Source organism: Myodes glareolus, chromosome 19 (assembly GCF_982192425.1).
Source record: "Myodes glareolus chromosome 19, mMyoGla1.1, whole genome shotgun sequence".
Classification (NCBI taxonomy): Eukaryota; Metazoa; Chordata; class Mammalia; order Rodentia; family Cricetidae; genus Myodes; species Myodes glareolus.
In genome coordinates this window covers 42,843,072-42,861,157 of record NC_142044.1, presented here as the reverse complement: position 1 = coordinate 42,861,157, position 18,086 = coordinate 42,843,072, and the positions used below count along the sequence as shown (strand labels likewise).

The following is an 18,086-nucleotide window of genomic DNA, read 5'->3' as shown; positions in this document are numbered from 1 at the left end:
GTTCTGGCTCTGCTGCCCCTTGGCTGAGCTTAATTTTCTCCTTCCAGCTTGTCATTTGTAAAAGTGGGGTATTAACAGACTCCATGCTCTAAGGACAGAATTGGTGGGTACATGTAATACGCTTAGCCCATGGAGAGACGTGGTGGGTCACCAACCGTAACCAGAGCTATTCCATCATGGCCATTTTCACAAGGACACAGCAGGGGCTGTATGCCCCTAGTTGATAAAAGAGGCTCTCCCAAAATACGGGGACAGGGGGTGACAAAGTCCTGTGGGCCAGGGGGTCACCGAGAAGTGGGGGATCCCCAGGAAACAGTGACAATTCTAGGAGGCCTCAGGGGCCAGACTGTAGCCATAGCCCTGGTGTGGACAGGCCTTCATCAGGGAGCGAAAGGATGAAGTGGTATTTCAGAAGAATGAATGTGGGCACTAACAGCGTGGAAAGTGGTCCAGCTCAATGCAGAGGGAGGCACAGCTGCCCAGCTTCTGAGTGGAGAAGTGGCTATTACAGGAAGTGGCCAGCTCTCAGGTGTCTGTGTACTAGGTTCCCAGCAGCATAATTGGGAGAGGTGGCTGAACCCCAAGCTGAGCAGTGGGCAGAAGGGGTCACTGTTTTCCTTGGAACAGTAGTCCCCTCAAGGAAGCGTGGTACCTGGAGATTCTCCAGTCAGGGGTGCTTTGTGTTCCGGTGCTGCGGTAGCTCACAGGTACTGCGGTAGCTCACAGGTACTACCAAACCAGCCTAGGGTTTGCCTTCTCTACTGACTGCTTATAGGGGACCTGCAGAGCAGGGAGACCCTGTACGCGGAGGGCAGAAACGGGCCAGGGGTGCCCTGTCACTGGCCAGTGCAGCAGTGGGTAAAGGCCTAGCCCCAACTAAGAACAGAAGCAGCCGCTATTCATTTTCCTCATTTTATTGAAAGCTGAGGTGGATATTTGAGAAGAACCAGGCCAAGTCCATCTTCTGTGTTCTGGAGAGATGAAGGTTTGCTGGGCTCACAGCAGCCCAGCCCAGCCATTCCTGTGGGACAGTCCACTCTACCCTCACACCAGGGTATGGAACATGTCCACCTTCTCCCGGTATAGCTGGTGGAACTGCTTGGCCAGACAGTGGAATGGGGCCTCATAATTGTCCATATCCTTCTGTAAGAATTGAGAGGGGTGTGAGTTTAGTCTGGGGAAGCTGGCCCCTACTCGAGGTATCTCTCCCTTCGGGCTCCTGACACCTGGTGTCGGGGACAGCTGCCGTCACAGTGAAGATTTATGGGGAAACAAAGCTAAAAGGAACACAGTGATAGTTGCGTGGCATGTGAGCGGTGGAGCCAGGGTCGGGGCTGAGGTCTATCTGTAGAGCCATCCTTGTGGCCACTAGGTTCTGTGTGGAGGACAAGAAGGTGAATCCACTTACTTAGCTCTGACAGAGGTTCAAAGGTCAAAGCAAAACAGCAGACAGATGTGTTCTAGGAGAGAGTCTGCCCACAGCCGCTCCAGGTGGGAAGAGGAGGGCTACAAAGGCAACAGCACACAGCCCAGCCAGGAGAGGCACAGCACACGCAAACCCCTACCCGAGATGCCAGGCTGCAGCAGGGACATTCTACTCCAGGGACCGGCAGGGCCATGGGGAGAAAGGGGACGTGATGGGGACACAGGGCCAAATGGGATCAGTTTTGTTTTTTAAGGAATATGTTGGGACTTCTGGGATAGTGCCAGATCCCAACAAGAACACATGGCTCCTCCCCCGGGGATGGGGAGGCGCAGAGATGGCTCTAGGCTGGAGGGTTAACATTTTTCCTCACCCCTGAGCCCTGGGTAGCGCTGACTGAGCGGGAAATGAATGCTCACTTTTCGTGACTAAAGGTGCCCAAAAGACATTTCTATTTTCTAGAGGAGTGGAAAAACGAAGGAGCTTGTCTTAGGTTACAGTGACAGGCCCTCCAAGGGGAGGTCATAGAGGCCATCAGAAGGAAGGGCATGGTCCTGACACCATGGCCACCAACCACCTGCAATGCAGGTGCCTGTTTGTTTGCTTGCTTTTGTCTTTCCTGTTTCCGAGTTGTTTTTTGTTTGTTTGTTTGTTTTTTTGTTTTTTTGTTTTTTAAACTGGACCTACTGTTGCAACACCAGGGGACCCAAACACAGAAACCTGTCTCTCAGACAACTTTTATATGTTTTGTGAGCTCCTTAGCTTGAGCAGGCCTCAAACTCACTATAGCCAAGGCTGACCTTGCATTTCTGATCTCCCTGCTTCTACCTCTGGAGTTTGGGGATTATAAGGTGTTCAATAGTGCTAATTCAGAGTGCCATGCACTAGATAAACACTTTCCTGAGTTACATCCCTAGTCACCACCACTATCATCACCACCATCATCACCATCATCATCACCACCATCATCACCACCACCATCATCACCACCATCATCACCACCACCATCATCACCACCACCATCATCACCATCATCACCACCATCATCACCATCATCACCACCACCAGTATCATCACCACCAGCATCATCATCAGCATTATCATCAGTCTAAGATAGGGTCTTGCTATGCAGTCCATGCTGGCCTTAAATACTTTATCTTCCCACTTCAGTCTCCAAAGCGGTAGAATTACAGGTACACACCACCACACCATCTAGGTATTTTTAAAAACAAAGTGGCAGAGAGAACCCACCACACTGCAGACAGGAGATGCAGCTAAGAGCGTACAAGGGCCTGTTGGAAAGCTTTTCAGTGGCTGTCAAAGGCACAGCAGAGCGTAATATGAGGTCCTGAAGTGTCCCTGATGGAATGGGAGGAATATCACAGAAGCTGGCGTGTCTGCACTTTACAGAGGAGTGATAAAACCAGAGGATGGAGTGGCCCAGCTGGACAGTGTGTCCTGATCTCAGGCTGGAGAGAACCATACCAGTCCTGGGGAGAGAGCTGCCTGGATCCCACAGTGAGGGAGAAGCAAGTGCAATTAGGGGGAGCTTCTGGCCAAGAAAAACCAGGGCTCAATGCCAAGAGTGTGCTGGGAGCCCAGCAAGCACCTGCTAAGGCCCCCACAGGCATGAGAGCCGAGTCAGTCTCACCTCTGCTTGTGTGGCCATCGTGTCCCAGGCAGTCAATGTCACTGAATAACACCCCCAAAGTGTCCTTAAGTGCCGAGTGGAGGGAGGGAGGCCTAGGAAGTCTTAAGGGAGGGCTTCTAGCCGAAGTCAGAAAAGCTCTCCAAAGCACAAGCCGGAAGAGCCCATCATAAAACTTAAGGAATTCAATGCCCAGGAGCCTCGGCAGACACCATAGAGTGCTTGGAAGTAGATGGAAATTGAACTATTTTCCAAATGCATTAAGGGGGCTGCCAGCAACAGAGGCCCTTTTAGCCAATGACTGATTATCATCTTGCTCAGTTTGGACACTGACAGAGCAGGCTGTTGAGAGATGACGTCTGGGGTAGGCCCAGACTAGCCCTTGGTTTGACTTAGAATTGTCACCAAGAGCCTGCAAACAGGTCCCGTGAGGAGGTCAAGGGTGCGTACTCCTTCTGGAAGACCTGAAGCGCTCACGTCTCCCTGGACAGGGCTGCGTCCTGGTCTTAGTGCTATTCTTCCTTAGCTGTGCAAAGGAGGAGAGAAACATAACCTCTCTGGTCTGTCTGCTAACTGAACAACAGAGACAGGAGCAGTTGCCTTTGTTGGGCACCTCCAGAACACAAAAGGTAATTTACACAATCAAATGGCAGGCAGGCCCTCAGCTGCCTGGGGGGGTGCTCCCCTCAACAGAGACATGAACTTGGCCTTGCCCTTGCATTCTATGCATAATCTCGCCTCAGCGATAAACAACGGGTTTGATTTTGGTCTAGAAAATTCTTTAATCTTTGTTCAAAGAAGTTCTTTTTGACTTTGGGGGGGGGGCTGAAATGCCAGACATGGAGGGGTGTTTAAGAGCCAAAGAGCCATGGAGGTTTCTCCTCGAGGCTGCTGCACTTCTGAAGAAGTGAGGAGGAGATGGGCTTGGCAGCATCTCAACCACATTGGGTTATGTTCCCTTTTTAATTACAGCTTTCTTAACCGATCCGCCAGTGGCGCTCCTGTTAGCAGCAACTCAGGGGGGACTAGTTAACTCGCGCAGTTAATACCGAGTGCTTGACCGCAGCCTCTTCAAGCAGGATTTATACGCATCCTTCTGACACCTGCACAGAGCTGACCAGTAGCCTTGGGTGACTGATGTGTTCGGACAGGTTTTAATTTCTGGGAAATATGGGTGTTGGGGGAGGAGATGGCGACTGATGAAGGGAGAGGAGGAGGGAACGGGGAGTTATGGGTATGCAGCTCACTGCTCACTTAAAAGTGTAAGGCACGGCATAGCCAGGGAGACCTATGCAGTGTGAGCTCTCATTTGAACGCCATTAATCTAGGACTGTGATAACTGGACTCAAGGCAGGGGTAACATCCATCTCTGTACCAGCCACTGGCTCTAGGGTTTCGTAAGTAGCAATAGCAAAAACACCATTTTAGGGAATCATTTCTGTTTTAAGAAGCTAGAAAGCACGCTGAGTGCCTACTCAATTAGACTGGACATTGTGTTGAGGGTCTTACATTCCCGCATGTGCCAATCAGCAAAGGGCAGGTTCCTATCCCCATTTTACAGGTGAGGAGCCTGAGGCCCCATGGTGGACATGCCATTCCTGGGAGGGCCCAGAGCCTGATCAGCTCCATGCCGTTGGAAGGCAGAACACATGTCCTGAAGGCTATGCTTTGGCTGGGGAAGTGTGCCAGTGGGGGGCACTAGAGGTGTCTACACCCACACGGCAACAGAGTGGTAGCAAAGGCTGTTCTGTAGGCGCGACAGAGCCTGCGGCTGGAGGAGGTGACACCAGGGTACGCACTACCCCCACTCACTCTTTGTAAAGCCAAATCATCGGGCCTAGAGACCTCAAGGTTAGACCTCACACAACAGAGCCATTGCAGGCCTAACAAGACTCTTCAGTGATGCTCCCGAGGGAGGGCTGTGGCTTCTGACGAGACACTGGTGTCTGGGCCATCTGCATGCCTGTGGTGGGAGGCTCAGAACAGGTATGTGGTGTGGCCAGAATCACGTGTCTGGAAGCCATAACTTTTAACGCTCCAAACATAAGAAGGTGTGCCACTGTGCTGGGCAGCCCTGATGATGCCAGGGAAGCATCTTTCACTGCAGGAGGGTTCTCACATCAGAGATGACACTAGATGTCCCTATAGGATGGGAAGCTGGGGGTCTGGGGGTTGGGTATACCCTGGTCATATTGGTCTGGGCTAATCAGTTTTCAACCCAGTGCTGAATTGGGGACAGGACAATTCCTGTCTCACAGAGTTATCCGGGAGGGTCCACTGAAACCGAGAGCCAACAGCGCTGTGTCCTTCAGCAGCTCTCACAGAGTTCAAGGGTCAGGGAGATGGAACACCTTCCACTCCAAAGTCTTTCTGAAATGCACACAGCCTTGCCTAGGGTGGGCTGTCTGCCCTGCTTCCTGGTGCCACGCAGAAGACTTTCACGATACACACTGACCATTCTGGGTGGAATGGCAGCATTTTGGGTGGAATGCAAATTTTAGATTTGCATCTGGGAGCAGAACCACTACATGCATCTGGGGTCATGAACAAATCGCCAGCACAGAGCTCCCACAGATGAGTGGCTCAGAGGGAGGGGGTACTCACCACAGACGTTTCAAAGAATTCCAGGCCTTGACCCAGTGCCCACGCCTGGGCCTGCGCAGAATCCACCATTCGTCGGCCAGCCAGGTCTGTCTTAGTTCCCACTAAAACACCTGCTCAAAAGGAATAACCACAATACTGTGTTTTGAAGGGGCAGGATGGGAGGTCAGCTGCAGAGAGGGGCGTGTGGCACATCAGGTGACAGAGCTGACCACTTGAGGTGGCATGTACCAGTAGGGATGTCCCCAAGGGCCACAGAGGACAGGCTGGCTTTGCTGTGCACAAGCAGCTCAGCGTTCTCTCGTGGCTTCAACTATATCTATGTTCCTCATCTCCTTAGGGCTGTAAGCGCCAGGCAGGCCTGGACCAAGTTTAGAAGAGCATTTGTGACAATTCCCAGCACATGGAACCAACATCAGACATGGTCATTAATGCTAATCTTGGGCCTGGGCTCGGAGTCAGGGACTCAGGTAATTGAGCGCCGCTCCCAGCTGCCTCAGCTGCGCTAATTTCTCAGTCCGTCTCTGGAGGCTGCTTTCCCGGGCCTCTAATGAGGAGAATTTGTTGATCTCACACAGGGATGAGAAAGACTGATTTAAGGCATGCAGAAGTAACAACAGAGCTGGAATGTAACTTGTGCCCTGCGAACTGGGCAAAATGAGAGATTCCTCCCCGGAGTTCGCGTTCTGGAAACATCAATTCAGAATGCAGCACCCTTCCTTCTTATTATCCAAACTCAGAACACTTCCTGGTGGGTGGCACTGTCTCTCCACCCCAGGCTTAGGGAGGTTTTCATGACCATTAAGAGGCAGAGCAAGGGCACAGTGAAGGATGGTGAGGTCAAAGATTCAGAGATTCAGGCCCCTGTCCTGCTCCCACAGTGGCATGTGCAGTGATCTGAAGCCCCTGAGCTGAAGGGCAGAGGCACTGTTGGGCAGGGGGCTATCCACACTTCCTACCTGGGAGGAAGGTACCCGGAGTCTGGGCCCGAACCTTCTCCAGCCACTTGGTGCAGCTGTTGAAGGACTGCTCATTGGTCACATCATAGACGAGACACAGGACGTTGGGGCTCTCCCACTGAGCAGGGGACAGGAGAAGAACATTTCAGGGATGTAACAGGGATGCTTGGATGTGGGGAAACCCGGCATTCGGGGAGGTGGATGAGAGAGGGCTGTGAGCTGGGAAACTGTCACACTCACAGATAGCCACTGTTCAGCAGAGAACAAATGGAGGCCAGCCTCAGTGGCACTCATGTGGGAAAGGTGAGCTGGAACCTGGGAGAGGGGAATTCCTACCCAGAAGGGAGCAGTGACTGCCAGGCACCTCTTATTGGGGCCGCAAGTGCATCACTGCAATGCCCTGGTGGAAGGGCTGTCTGGGAGAGTCTGCCGCTGAAGAAACAGCTCAGAGAGGATAACTGGTCTTGGTTGACAGGCTCAAGGGGCGGCCAGGAGAGGAGGACAGGGCTGTTTTCCACCCAGAAGCCCACTCTTGTCCACTATGGTTCTACTAACTCACAAGGCTACAGTGTTCTCCCACACTGCGGGCCTCAAAGGGTGATGCTGGTTCCTTCACTGTCTAGTCCCTGGATGTGTCTGCCTGCATCTTCTTCATAATGGTGAGCTTTTCACTTGGGGGTCTAGTGAAAACTTGGGACCACTTTTGGCTTCTCCCAGGATGTTGCTATCAGCCTTAATGCACCCTACACTAACACCTGGAGGGAGCTCTGTGACGCGCCGGGGTTCCACATGGACTGTCGGTCTAGGAGTCCTTAAATATCCTGCTGCCAGCCCATGATGGGGTCACGGGATGCCCCTGCCTGGGCTGTGGGCTCTCCCTCTGGTTCACAGGCTCTGGGTACCACCTTCCTATACAATTAGGTCCTGCTCTGGCCTTGTGGGCCTGCAGAATCCTATGTTCTGGAGAGCTTGGCAGAACAAGGCCAATGCGATAACCCATCTTGGTGTGGGAGAAGGGGCAGAGCCTATTTTTTGGCTGTAGGCCTCCCTAGAGGAGAAGGAATCAGTGGTTCAGTACTGGGAGGTCAGTGAGGGCTGTAAGACACCCCCCCACCCCCCCCCCACCCCCCCACCCCAGAAGGGGCTATTCAGAAAGAGCAGGCTGGAGAGGGTTTCAAGGACAGATCAGTTCCTGGCACATTCCAGAGCAGGGCGTGGCCATACTGAGCAATCAGGAACACCTACTTGTCAAGGGCCCAAAGCCCCAGCTGGGAGGGATGCCCCTCAAAAGATCCTGCCTGGCTACTTCTGATGGCCCAGGGTATCCTTTCGGGGAGTGCCACTGGAGGAAGGGCTGGGGAGAAGGGGGTGGTGGAGGTGGGCAGGAAGAAACAACACACTACTTGCCAATTTATCCAGCATTTCAGAGAACAGCTCCTTGCCGGCAGAGTCAAAAATGAAGAGTTCCTGGAACCAGAGAAGTGCGTCTCAGAAGTGGACACGGCAAGAGTCAAGTCAAGGTTTTCCCCCAGCTCTCAGTGGACGTGGCTCAGCAGCAGACACAGCAAACATGCCACGTGCATGGGTGCTTTCACAAATGCTCTGCCTCCTGAGTCCCAGAGAGACAGCGAGAACAGCCCAGAGTGCCCGAAGGGCACAGGCATAGCTTCCACCCACCTGGCATCGTGACCTGGCTCACCTTTCCCAACCCCAAGCACAAACATCGCAGGGCCAGGCTGACTGCCCACCTGGCGGGCCAGAACACTGAGCAGGCTGACAAGTGTGCTGGTGTCCAGAAGGCCACTCTGTACTCTGTTAACCAAATGGATTCTCAGATCACATAAGGATTCTTGATAAAGGAGGTCACGGAGGAAGCCTGGGGACGGGTGCGTAAAGTAGGGCAGCCTGTCACCGCTCTGCGATGGTGAACGCATACTCTGGACACAAGGCACCCAGCCTTCCCAGCCCAGGTGAAAACCGTCCACAATGCTGCTGCTTGAGCCGAGTCCCCGGAGCTACCTGAGCCCCCTCCTGGTACAGTCCCCTCTGCCTGGCTCTGAACCCCCGGCAGGCAGCGCTGTCTGCTCCATGGCCTGCCCTGTACAGTGGCTCCAGTCTCAGGCTTTCTTGTGGTATCAGGAATGCCCGTGTCTTTCATTTTGCTCAGGGTTCTCCTTAAGGACCTGGTGAGTGCTACAGACCCTCCCTCTGGGAGTAGCTACACGAACATGGCATTGTGCCCTTCACCCTCAAGAGTTGTGGGGTCTCTGGAGGGATCCTGTTAAGAACTCAGACAAAAGATACTAAGTTCTTTTGGTAAGGCCTACGTCCCAGTCCTCCTCTCCCTCCTCAGGCCCTCTCTCAAAGACGCCCTTTGTTATTTCTCCATGTTCCTTACAGGGAGGATCCCCTGGGCCACAGGAGCCCCAAGTGCCCTGGCTTCAGACCGCCACTCACCACACTGTCATTTGTGTCAAGAACTGGCACTGTCTTCACCACCAAATCCACACCTGTTGTCTGCAGGGGACACCAAGATCATGGGCATTAGAGGGCCCCACAGTGGGGTGGTCCAAAACAAGGCAAGACCCCACCTCCCTGCAGAAAAATCCCAGCCAAGCAGAAGTCAGAGGCCCTGACAACCTCCCACTCCCAGAACTCCACTGTTCCTGGCAACTGTGGCACCCTGGCCAGTCTGCTCAGGACACAGTCCTTTACTGGTCTTTTCTTAGGCCTCTTAGGACAGCATCTGGGGATTTTGCTAAGTCATTCTCTCATGGTTAACGGTCATGTTTCTTTACATTATGACCAGGTGGGGACTCTCCAGCCCCAGCTTACCAGAGTGTAGTTCTTCTGGAAATGGGTTCCGTCGCTGCGGAACATCTGCACCAGGGCTGTCTTGCCTACAGCTGGATCTCCTGAAGCCAGAGCAGAGGGACAGATATCACTCGGGTCCCATCAGGCATGAGAGCCTCCTCCTACTCTAGAGGGCTGGACACGAAACCAGAAACTTCGCTGAGTTTTCAGATCATATGTCTGCTCTCGTGACAAGCAGGGAGGTAGCCAGCAGGGTAAGTGGTCCAGGAGACCCATCTTTAGAGCTTACCAAGGCCAGAATACATCTTTATACACCTCACAGCCCTGTCAACCAGAATGACCTAGCAGGTAACAGGGGTTAAGGAGGGCTCCAGAGCCCTGGCAACAGAAGTGACACTCTTCCACCAAAGCACACCCCATGGGAAAACCTGTCACTTTCAAACTCCAATTTACTCTACAGTCTGGCTAGCAAAAAGGAGTGAGCAGCCAACTCGTGACCCTACCTGGCCGAGCCACTGCCTGTGTTCTTACCTACACTGACAGTTAAGATGTCCAGAGGTTGCCTTCGCTCTGTGAAAACTTATTTTCTTCTGCTTATTTTTTTATTAACATTTCTTCTTTTATTTTATATACCGATCAGTTTCCCCTCCTTCCGCTCCTTCTCCACCCCCCCCCCACTCTCATCATCTATTTCCTCCCTATCTACCCACTTCTCCTGTCTCCACTCAGAAAGGAGCAGGACTCCCATGGGCTTGAACACAGCATGGCACATCGAGTTGAGGTAGGACGGAGCTCCTACCACAAGGTGATCCAGCATGGAGAACAGGTTCCCAAAATCCGGCTAAGCACCAGGGACAGGCCCTGATCTCATTTCTAGGAGCCTGACAAACAGACCAAGCTACACAACTGTCACTCACATGCAAAGGGTCTAGGTCGCCCCATGCTGGCTCCCTAACTGGTGGTCCAGAGTCCATGTGCTCCCACAATCTCAGATCAGCTGTCTCTGTTGCTTCCTCCATTTGACCTTGGTGAAAACTAATTTTTTTTTTCCAAGACAGGGTTTCTCTGTGTAGTCCTGGCTGCCCTGGAACTCGCTTTGTAGGCCAGGCTGGCCTCGAACTCACTGAGCTCTGCCTGCCTCTGCCTCCCACGTACTGGCATTAGAGGTGTGCACTATCATCACCCAGCGAAAACCCATTTTCAAGTGATGTACTTCATTTCATTGTGCTAGGTGAATGCTGAGCCACGGACTTAGGAGCACCCCCCCCCCCCCACCACCTCAACCCTGCATCCGCAGACATATCCTATAGTCACCTGGCCAAGCTGGGCTGAGCCCTTCCCAGTCTTTGTTCAAACAGCTCCAGGAATTCACACATCATAAAGGTTCCTTGTCAGTTTTCAGGCCTAGGTCTGAGTCTTTTGCACCATAAAAGGGAGCAGTTTCATAGCGAGTTCTTCCGGTTCTGTCACAGCGACGGTTCAGGGTGCCCTGCCCCCTCCACTCTTCCACCTGTTGCCTTGACCCCTGTTGATCTGCTGTTTTACACATGCAGGGTTATCTTTCTCATTGTCCAGGTGTTACCAGGCACCTGCTTTCTGCGAGCTCATGTCCCTGAGGGTCAGGGACATCACCAGCACCCATCCCAGCATTTGGGACAATCTCTGTCTTCAGTCCCTTTGACAGTGGCTTCCTCTGTCTGCCTTCTCCAGCCTGCAGCCCCGGACACTGTTCCCTTTTGACTCCTCCCACCTGTCATTTTCTCTCCTGAGACAATTACATGACAATTGGTGTCTCGAGGTAGGAGACTTCTGTTAGGGCCGAGTGAGTCATTCAGGACATGATTTCCTGCCATGGGTAGTCCTCGCCTCACAGCCCCTCCCTCTCATGCCTTCCCTCCCGTGTTGCACCCCCTACTGAAGTCACGGGTAAAGACAGCTCGTAGAAGCGAGGTACCCCTCTAGGATTTTGATGCTGCCTTGGTTTACTAGGCTGATCTGGCTGTGCATCCCAAATGCCACCTCGAGGCTCTTTGCACCATGGCCTCTCAGGGTCTGTGGGTCCCACCTACCCAGGGCAGACAGCCTAGCGATTCTTCCCCATGCCTCGTTGAGAGCCCAGAAGGTAGTCAGTCACTAGCCTGACTCTCATTCTGTTCCTAAACCTGGGAGGAAATTGGCTCTTTCTCCCTGGGAAATTCCCCCACAGATTGGTTTTGGTTGATTTCGCGAGTCTTTCTGCTGACTGCCAGTCACCAGGGCTGGCAGCGAAGTTCCTGTGTGGGCTAGGAGGGATCCGAGCATGGTGAGGCGGGGGAGCTGATAAACATATTCTCAGAGCAACAGGATGACAAGTGAAAATGCAGACAAACGCAGCTGAGAAGCAGGGCATCCGAGGGAAGGAGCATGAGAAACCTCGAGAGCCTGTGAGCCCACATGGCTGTAGGGTGCAGGGTTCCACGAAGCCCTGGCCAGGGCTGGAAGACCGGATTGCCATGGGAAGGTACCATGGGAGGCTACCCATGACCTCATAGCTGACTGCCAAGTCCAGCGACCTCTCCTGGGTCCTGGGTTCTCACTCGTGAACTCTAGATGGAGTGCTGACCTGAAACAACTCCCTATTCCCCTACCCTGTGGTGACCCTGCATGGGCTCTGTTCTGTCACCACTATCTGCTCCTCTGCCCCCTGCCTGCCTTAACCTCTTCTTCAGTCTCCCAAAAGTGAGCCCTGCTGGGTCATCCTCAATGCTCTGACCCTGGCTCTTCTGCCTCAGCTCCCCCTGCATCCCTCATTTTAGATTGGATTAAGCCCAGGAATTCATGCATGTAAGGCAAGGGGTCTACTACTGAGCCCTAGCCCCAGCCCTGGCTTCTCTCATCCCTTGGCCCTTGCGGTCCTAGGTTGACTGTGCCTCCAGCCATTGTGGGGCTTTCACTGTCCTCTGCAGTTTGCTCGCCCACAGCCAAGCCCACGTCTCACCACAGACCTGAGTGACCTCTCCATCTACCCCAGTCTTCCCGCTCATCACACCACCCCATATCCAGCCTCCTTGTCCCAGGTTACGAACACCACCACCTCCTGCATCCCACTGTCTTCTTCCTGGCTCTTCTATTCTGGGCTGTCTCTCAAGCCTACCCCCACCACCCACAGCTGTCCCAGGAGCTCATACATCCTCTGCAGGACTGAGAACTCCCTCTCTGAGCTTTTCTCTGCTCAGCCCTGGAGACAACGATCCCTGCACCTGACTACCCCAGTGTCCTTGCCTCTGAGAGGCTGATTTGTCACCTACGTGACGGTCACTGCTGAGGAGTGTAGTTGTCACCAGGACAAAGACCCCACATTTGGCTTAAACCTGCTGTGAGGTCTCAAAACACAGAAATGGGCTGGGGGCATCTGACTCTGAAGCTGAACTGAGTCCCCTGTCAGAGGAAACAGGTTCTGGGGACAATGTGGCATGTGGTGACATTGCCTTAGGTTTGATGGAACTGAATGCTGTACCAGCCAGGCAGTGTCCCCGTCCCCCCCACCCCCAGAGGCCTGCACCTAGCTCCAAGGGGTCCTTCGAACTCGGCACCACTGCCGTGTGTCACAGAGCTTCTGCTGGCTGCCTCTGTCTTCACAGAACTGATGCTGCCATTACCTTTCCCCGACTCTCCTTGCCGCCAACTGCATCCCAACCCCATCAGAGTCACAGAACAGAATGTCCCTGAGTCCCCTCCTTCACCCACAGCAGGCATCCACAGCTCTCTTCGGTCAACTTCTAGCTGACCGCCCAACCATCTCCAATGGTCCCTTATAGAAAATCTGGATGTACATACAATGCTTGTCCTTTTGTTCCCTGGACATGTTCCAGTCCCCTCTCCAATCCAAGTCCAAATCCTGTCCTTTCTAGGCAGATCTCAATTGGCTTCTTGTGTGGCCTCTGAGGTCACCTGTCCCTCTGCTGTCTTTACCAGGGTGGTTATCCGACCAGATTCGTAGCAATGGAACGGATGCCAGGGCTACACTCCAGGGAAGCATGACTATTGCCCCACATCCCAAGAGGTTCATCACCAAAGGGGCAAAGATGTGGGGCCAGACCCCAGCTCCACACTAACTGTGTGATATCAGGTCAGGTAGGTTAAGCTCTCTGTGCCCCCTTTGTTACATCTGTAAACTAGGCTAACGACGAACGGTACCTACTTCATAGAATTGCTAGAGCATTAATGAGCCAGCGTGTCCCCTGCCTGGTACACAGTGTTATTTGTTAAACAGATGAAGCACAGGTGCATGGCCACTGTGCCTTTTTATCTCCCACCATCTCAAGCCACAGAAGCTGTAGAGTGAAGACCAGGTTGGAGTGGAGGCCAGAAGCCACTGCTGACTTTGGCTGGGGCTGGAACCATGTGGCGGGCACAGTACCTGGGTACAGTACCTGGGTCTGGACCCAGGGCAAGCATCTTCATAGTATGGGTCCTGCCTGCCTCATCTTACATGAGGATGACCGAGGGCTGGCCGGTGGCTGTGAGGACTCGCGAGAGACTTGCACCGAGGGTGTGACATGGGGTCAGCACATAGCAAGTCTCAGGAGAGTGGCTTATGACAAGAGCTTCTTGGTTTTTGAGAGCTCACCAGCTAAAGAGAAATGAGCAAAGAACAGCAGGCTGAGCCGCCCCCACTTAAAAAAAGAAAGTTAACTTTAGAAAAACGAAGATGTCCCTAACTTACCCATGCAGAAGCTGAACACTGTCCAAGGCAACAGAGCCGGGGAGAGGACTGACCAACGTCCTTTGGTTACACAACACTGCCTCCTCTGGCTCTCTGAGAACCAGAGGCGCTCTGGAGAGCCAGGGTTCCTTTGCTGCAATAGGGCCTGGGTCAGGGCTGTCACTCATCTTTCTGTGTGACCCTTTTATTTTCAAATTAGAAAAGCCATCAAGGGAACTATCCCCTACTCTCAGTCTGTAGGATAAAGATCCAAAGACACTCCCCCACCCCCATGTTAACTTCTTGATTACAGAGAAGAATCTTGGGCTGGGTGTGTCAGGTTAGTTAAGGGGAAGGCGCACCCCTAAAGGTGGGTGGCATCATTTTACACGCTGGCGCCCCCAACTGGAGTAAAAGGGGACAGTATGCTGAGCAGCAGTGCTCGTGGCTCCGCCCAGACTGGACGCAATGCGACCAGCCAGCCACTGGCCCTTACCACTGTGCCTTTCCCACCATGAGGGGCTGTCCCCCCAAACCATGAGCCCCAATAAGTTCTTCATCCTTTAAGATGCTGCCTGTCAAGTTTGTTGTCATAACAAGAAAAGTAGCCAACCCGGCCAACCCAAGAACAGAGATCTGGAGTCAGGTGAACTGGGAATTCTGTGTATGACCTTCACTTGGGGTTCACCCCAGTGCCCCTAACACCACTCAGTGCCCCGGTAATATCAGGACCACATGGAAAATACTCTGCTGTGCTGTGGTAGTGAATGGAATACAGGTGCCTGGCACGCGGTGCCTGCGGGGCTGCTGCTCACCAGTCTACAAGCTAAGCAAATGGTCGTCTCAATGTTCGGACTGATCCGAGGCAAACCCACCGGGGCGGGTACCACAAACCCGCTCACTCTGCACGGATCTAGTTAATACTCATCCATGCTCGAGGCATTGTGTGGGCTATTTCCATGTCAGTCAACAATAACAAGATTCTTACTTCTGGGGAAACTCCAAGTTCATGCTCTCAGCTGGACAACACTGTAACCCATTTCACCCCACCCCACCCCCATCTTCCTGGTTGGGGGGGGGACAGCGTAAATGAAGGGAACTTTGTGGGGCCAGGATCACTGACGCCTAGCTTTGGAGTACAGTCCGTGTTTGTACTATAAGTCTACTATCTGATGATAGTGGCCTCAAAATATGAGAGGGAGACAGGGGAGAGGGAATAATTTCCCCCCGCTTTCTGAAATCTGGCTGTTGGGTCACTGCAGGCATTCCTATGGGAGATAGACATTGGACGCAATCGTGAACCAAAACTGCCTGAGTTAGGACGGCTTAGGCCCCCAGGAACACACGTTCGAGAGTATTTACTACTCACCTGCCAGGATGCATTTGGCTGCTAGCTTCACCATGGTAACCAGGCACTAGCAGGGATGGAGTTGGGGGTGAAAGAGGGTTAGGACTGGGGGCAGCTGATCCCAGGGCCTGAGACCGCGATGGTTGGAGGCACGAGCGCTAGGGTTGGGTGGACATTGGGTGGGCCTCAAGGTCCCAGGCAGCCTGCAGAAGTGCTGGCGGGGCGGGGTGGAGCGGAACCCGCTCCTAGCCCAGCCTTCCAGTCCAGGCCCCTGCCGTAGAGTTGGGACACAAACGACTAGTCCCACTGGTCCCAAGAGTCGCGCCAAACAGGCTCCTGGCAACCATCACCAATCCGCCTCCTCCCTCCATGTGGTCCTCCGATTGGTTGCTGTCAAACGCCCGGCGGCTTCAGAGATCCAATAGAAGAAGGAGGTGGGGAAAAACGTCTTCCTTCGCCGGACGATGCGGGCAGAGGTTTCTGCCTTGAACTGCTCTCAGCTTGGCCAATGGCTTCAGACGATGTCAATCACCGCTGCACGCCTCCGAGGATGCGGCTGGAGGCGGGTATTAGTGAAGCTTTCTGATTGGCCAGAGCATGGCTTGAACCATCGCGAAGAGTTCAGGGTTCTCTTCACCCTTGTCTTCCTGGGAATGGGTTCGCCCGCGTGGGGCGGGGCGACGCCACTAGATCGGCGCCTGAGCAGTGGAGGAAGCCGCAGTCTCCAGAGCCCGGGCCTGATGGTTTCTACATCAGACCCCAGGTTCAATGGAGCGTCCACAGATCTAGCCCCTGTCTTTTATGTCCAGAAACAAAATGTCATCTTTGAAGCCCAAGTGTGTTATGCGCCTTAAAACCCAAAATAGCGGGAAGGGCAGGATGCGGAATGTTGAGGAAGTTACAGTGTAGAGAAGAGTAGGAAGGCCCGCTGTGCTTTAAACAGGGGGCGACTGCAGACAGCACCTTTGCCTTTCACCTTCCAGAAGCCGGACAGGAGGAGGAATCTTCACAAAAAAATGATAAATGTTTGGGTAGAGACATTTGCCCGGATGGAAAGTCATACAATGTATACATATGTAAATACATACAGATTTGTTATAATGTATCAGCTAAACTAAATTAAAATATAAAATCTAAATTAGGCGCGATTTGAATGGATGGGAGAACTTGCCAACATGACTGAGCGTATTTGTACTTCTCAGTCTGCTTGCTTCCTCTGTTGTGGATAAAAGGATGCCATCCCGATGTTGCCCCTCATGAGGGAGGGTTGGTAAACGCCATCTGGTTTTTCTGGGAGCCTCTCTTGCTTTGTCACTAAGAGGTAGGGTGTGACTGGGCAAGTCACCTCACCTCCAGACCTCAGAAGTAGATAGAAACCAAGAGACAAACAAGTGTCTGTGTATTGGGCTTTTGTTGCTAGGACAAAACACCAGAGAGAAACAATTTACACCAGGAAAGGTTTGGCCTGGTCGCTTGGTTGAACATCATAACCAGGGTAGCATATAAGCAGTTAGCCCCTCATGCTGAGAGAGGGAGAAAGTGCTCCAATGATGCACCCCAAAGACACACTCTCTTTCAACTAGATTCCATTTCCCTTTCACCACCCAGTGGCCCATCACATTAGGAAGCCACCAACGGATCGATCCCCTGATGAAGTCAGAGCTCTGGTCATCTAGTCACTTCCCCCAAAAGCCTTAGTTCTGATCACTCCTGCTCTGGGAGCCAGGCTCTCAACACACAAGTCTTTGTGGTGGTGGTGGTAGTGGTGTGTGTGTGTGTGTGGCGGGGGAGCATGTTTCCACCCATCCACCCCATCGTGGCTCAGCATTACTACTGCAGGTTGGCCAGAGCTCTGCACCCCGCTGATCTCAGTTTTTGCTGGGTCCCGCGGTGATGGCTGATACTTAGAAGGGGAAGACCTGTCTGTCTGAAAAGGTGCCTGTGCCCTGAGGAACTCTGGGAGTTATCACTGCCTGAGAGCTATCCAGGCTCCCGTATGAGACTCCTATAAACTCATTGGTGTGTCGTGCTGGCTGTGGGTAGGGTTGTTTCCTGGTCTGTCTGTCCGGTCTGGTGGAGAGGCATGTCTCCTGGAAAAGTCACGTAGCACCTTCTTTGAGGAATGCATCCTCTAGATATTTAGAGACTACTTATGAAGCACGGAGTAGTGAGTGGGGCCGAGCTACTTAGCCCAGCTGGGAGGCAGGCAATTAAGGAGATAATCCATAGCTATTTGGAATCAGTGTTGGGTAAAGGGGGATTTGGGGCAGGACCAGCAGGTGCCCCCATGTTGTGACCTATGTGACCACAGGGCTATTTCAATGTATATTTGAGCACCCACTCTTAGGCAGTGCCAGGGTTTCTTTATTTTTGTTTGGGCATTGTACTGTTCCTCCAACGCCTCGAGAACATTCCTACCTCAGGGTCTTTGCACTTAATATTCCTAGCATGGCTGTAGGACTCTCTCCCTTAGCGACCTTCAGATAGCTGTCCCAGTGGCATGTCCCTAGGGGTCCATACCTAGACATCCACTTGAAAGATTCTCCTTCCATCTGACTGCCTATCTCCTTCCTTACTGCACTGTCTTCCTGTATAGGATGTGCCATGAG

The 18,086-nt window shown here is 52.9% G+C and overlaps 1 protein-coding gene across 2 annotated transcripts; it reads right to left on the bottom strand.

The window, feature by feature from the left end:
- Nucleotides 1–898: 898 nt before the first annotated feature.
- On the bottom strand, nucleotides 899–15,988 carry Ift27 (intraflagellar transport 27). 2 transcript variants are annotated; one of them, XM_048427371.3, is made up of 7 exons: nucleotides 15,499–15,866; nucleotides 9,467–9,546; nucleotides 9,089–9,148; nucleotides 8,039–8,098; nucleotides 6,632–6,749; nucleotides 5,676–5,785; nucleotides 899–1,143 (listed from the first exon to the last, which is right to left on the bottom strand). In XM_048427371.3, exons 1-7 carry the CDS (start codon nucleotides 15,530–15,532, stop codon nucleotides 1,045–1,047), a joined length of 561 nt encoding a protein of 186 aa, XP_048283328.1. In that variant the 5' UTR covers nucleotides 15,533–15,866; the 3' UTR covers nucleotides 899–1,044. The 2 variants fall into 2 exon arrangements, with proteins under 2 accessions (XP_048283328.1, XP_085534477.1); XM_085678351.2 differs by lacking the exon at nucleotides 9,089–9,148 and having other exon boundaries at nucleotides 15,499–15,988.
- Nucleotides 15,989–18,086: the final 2,098 nt, after the last annotated feature.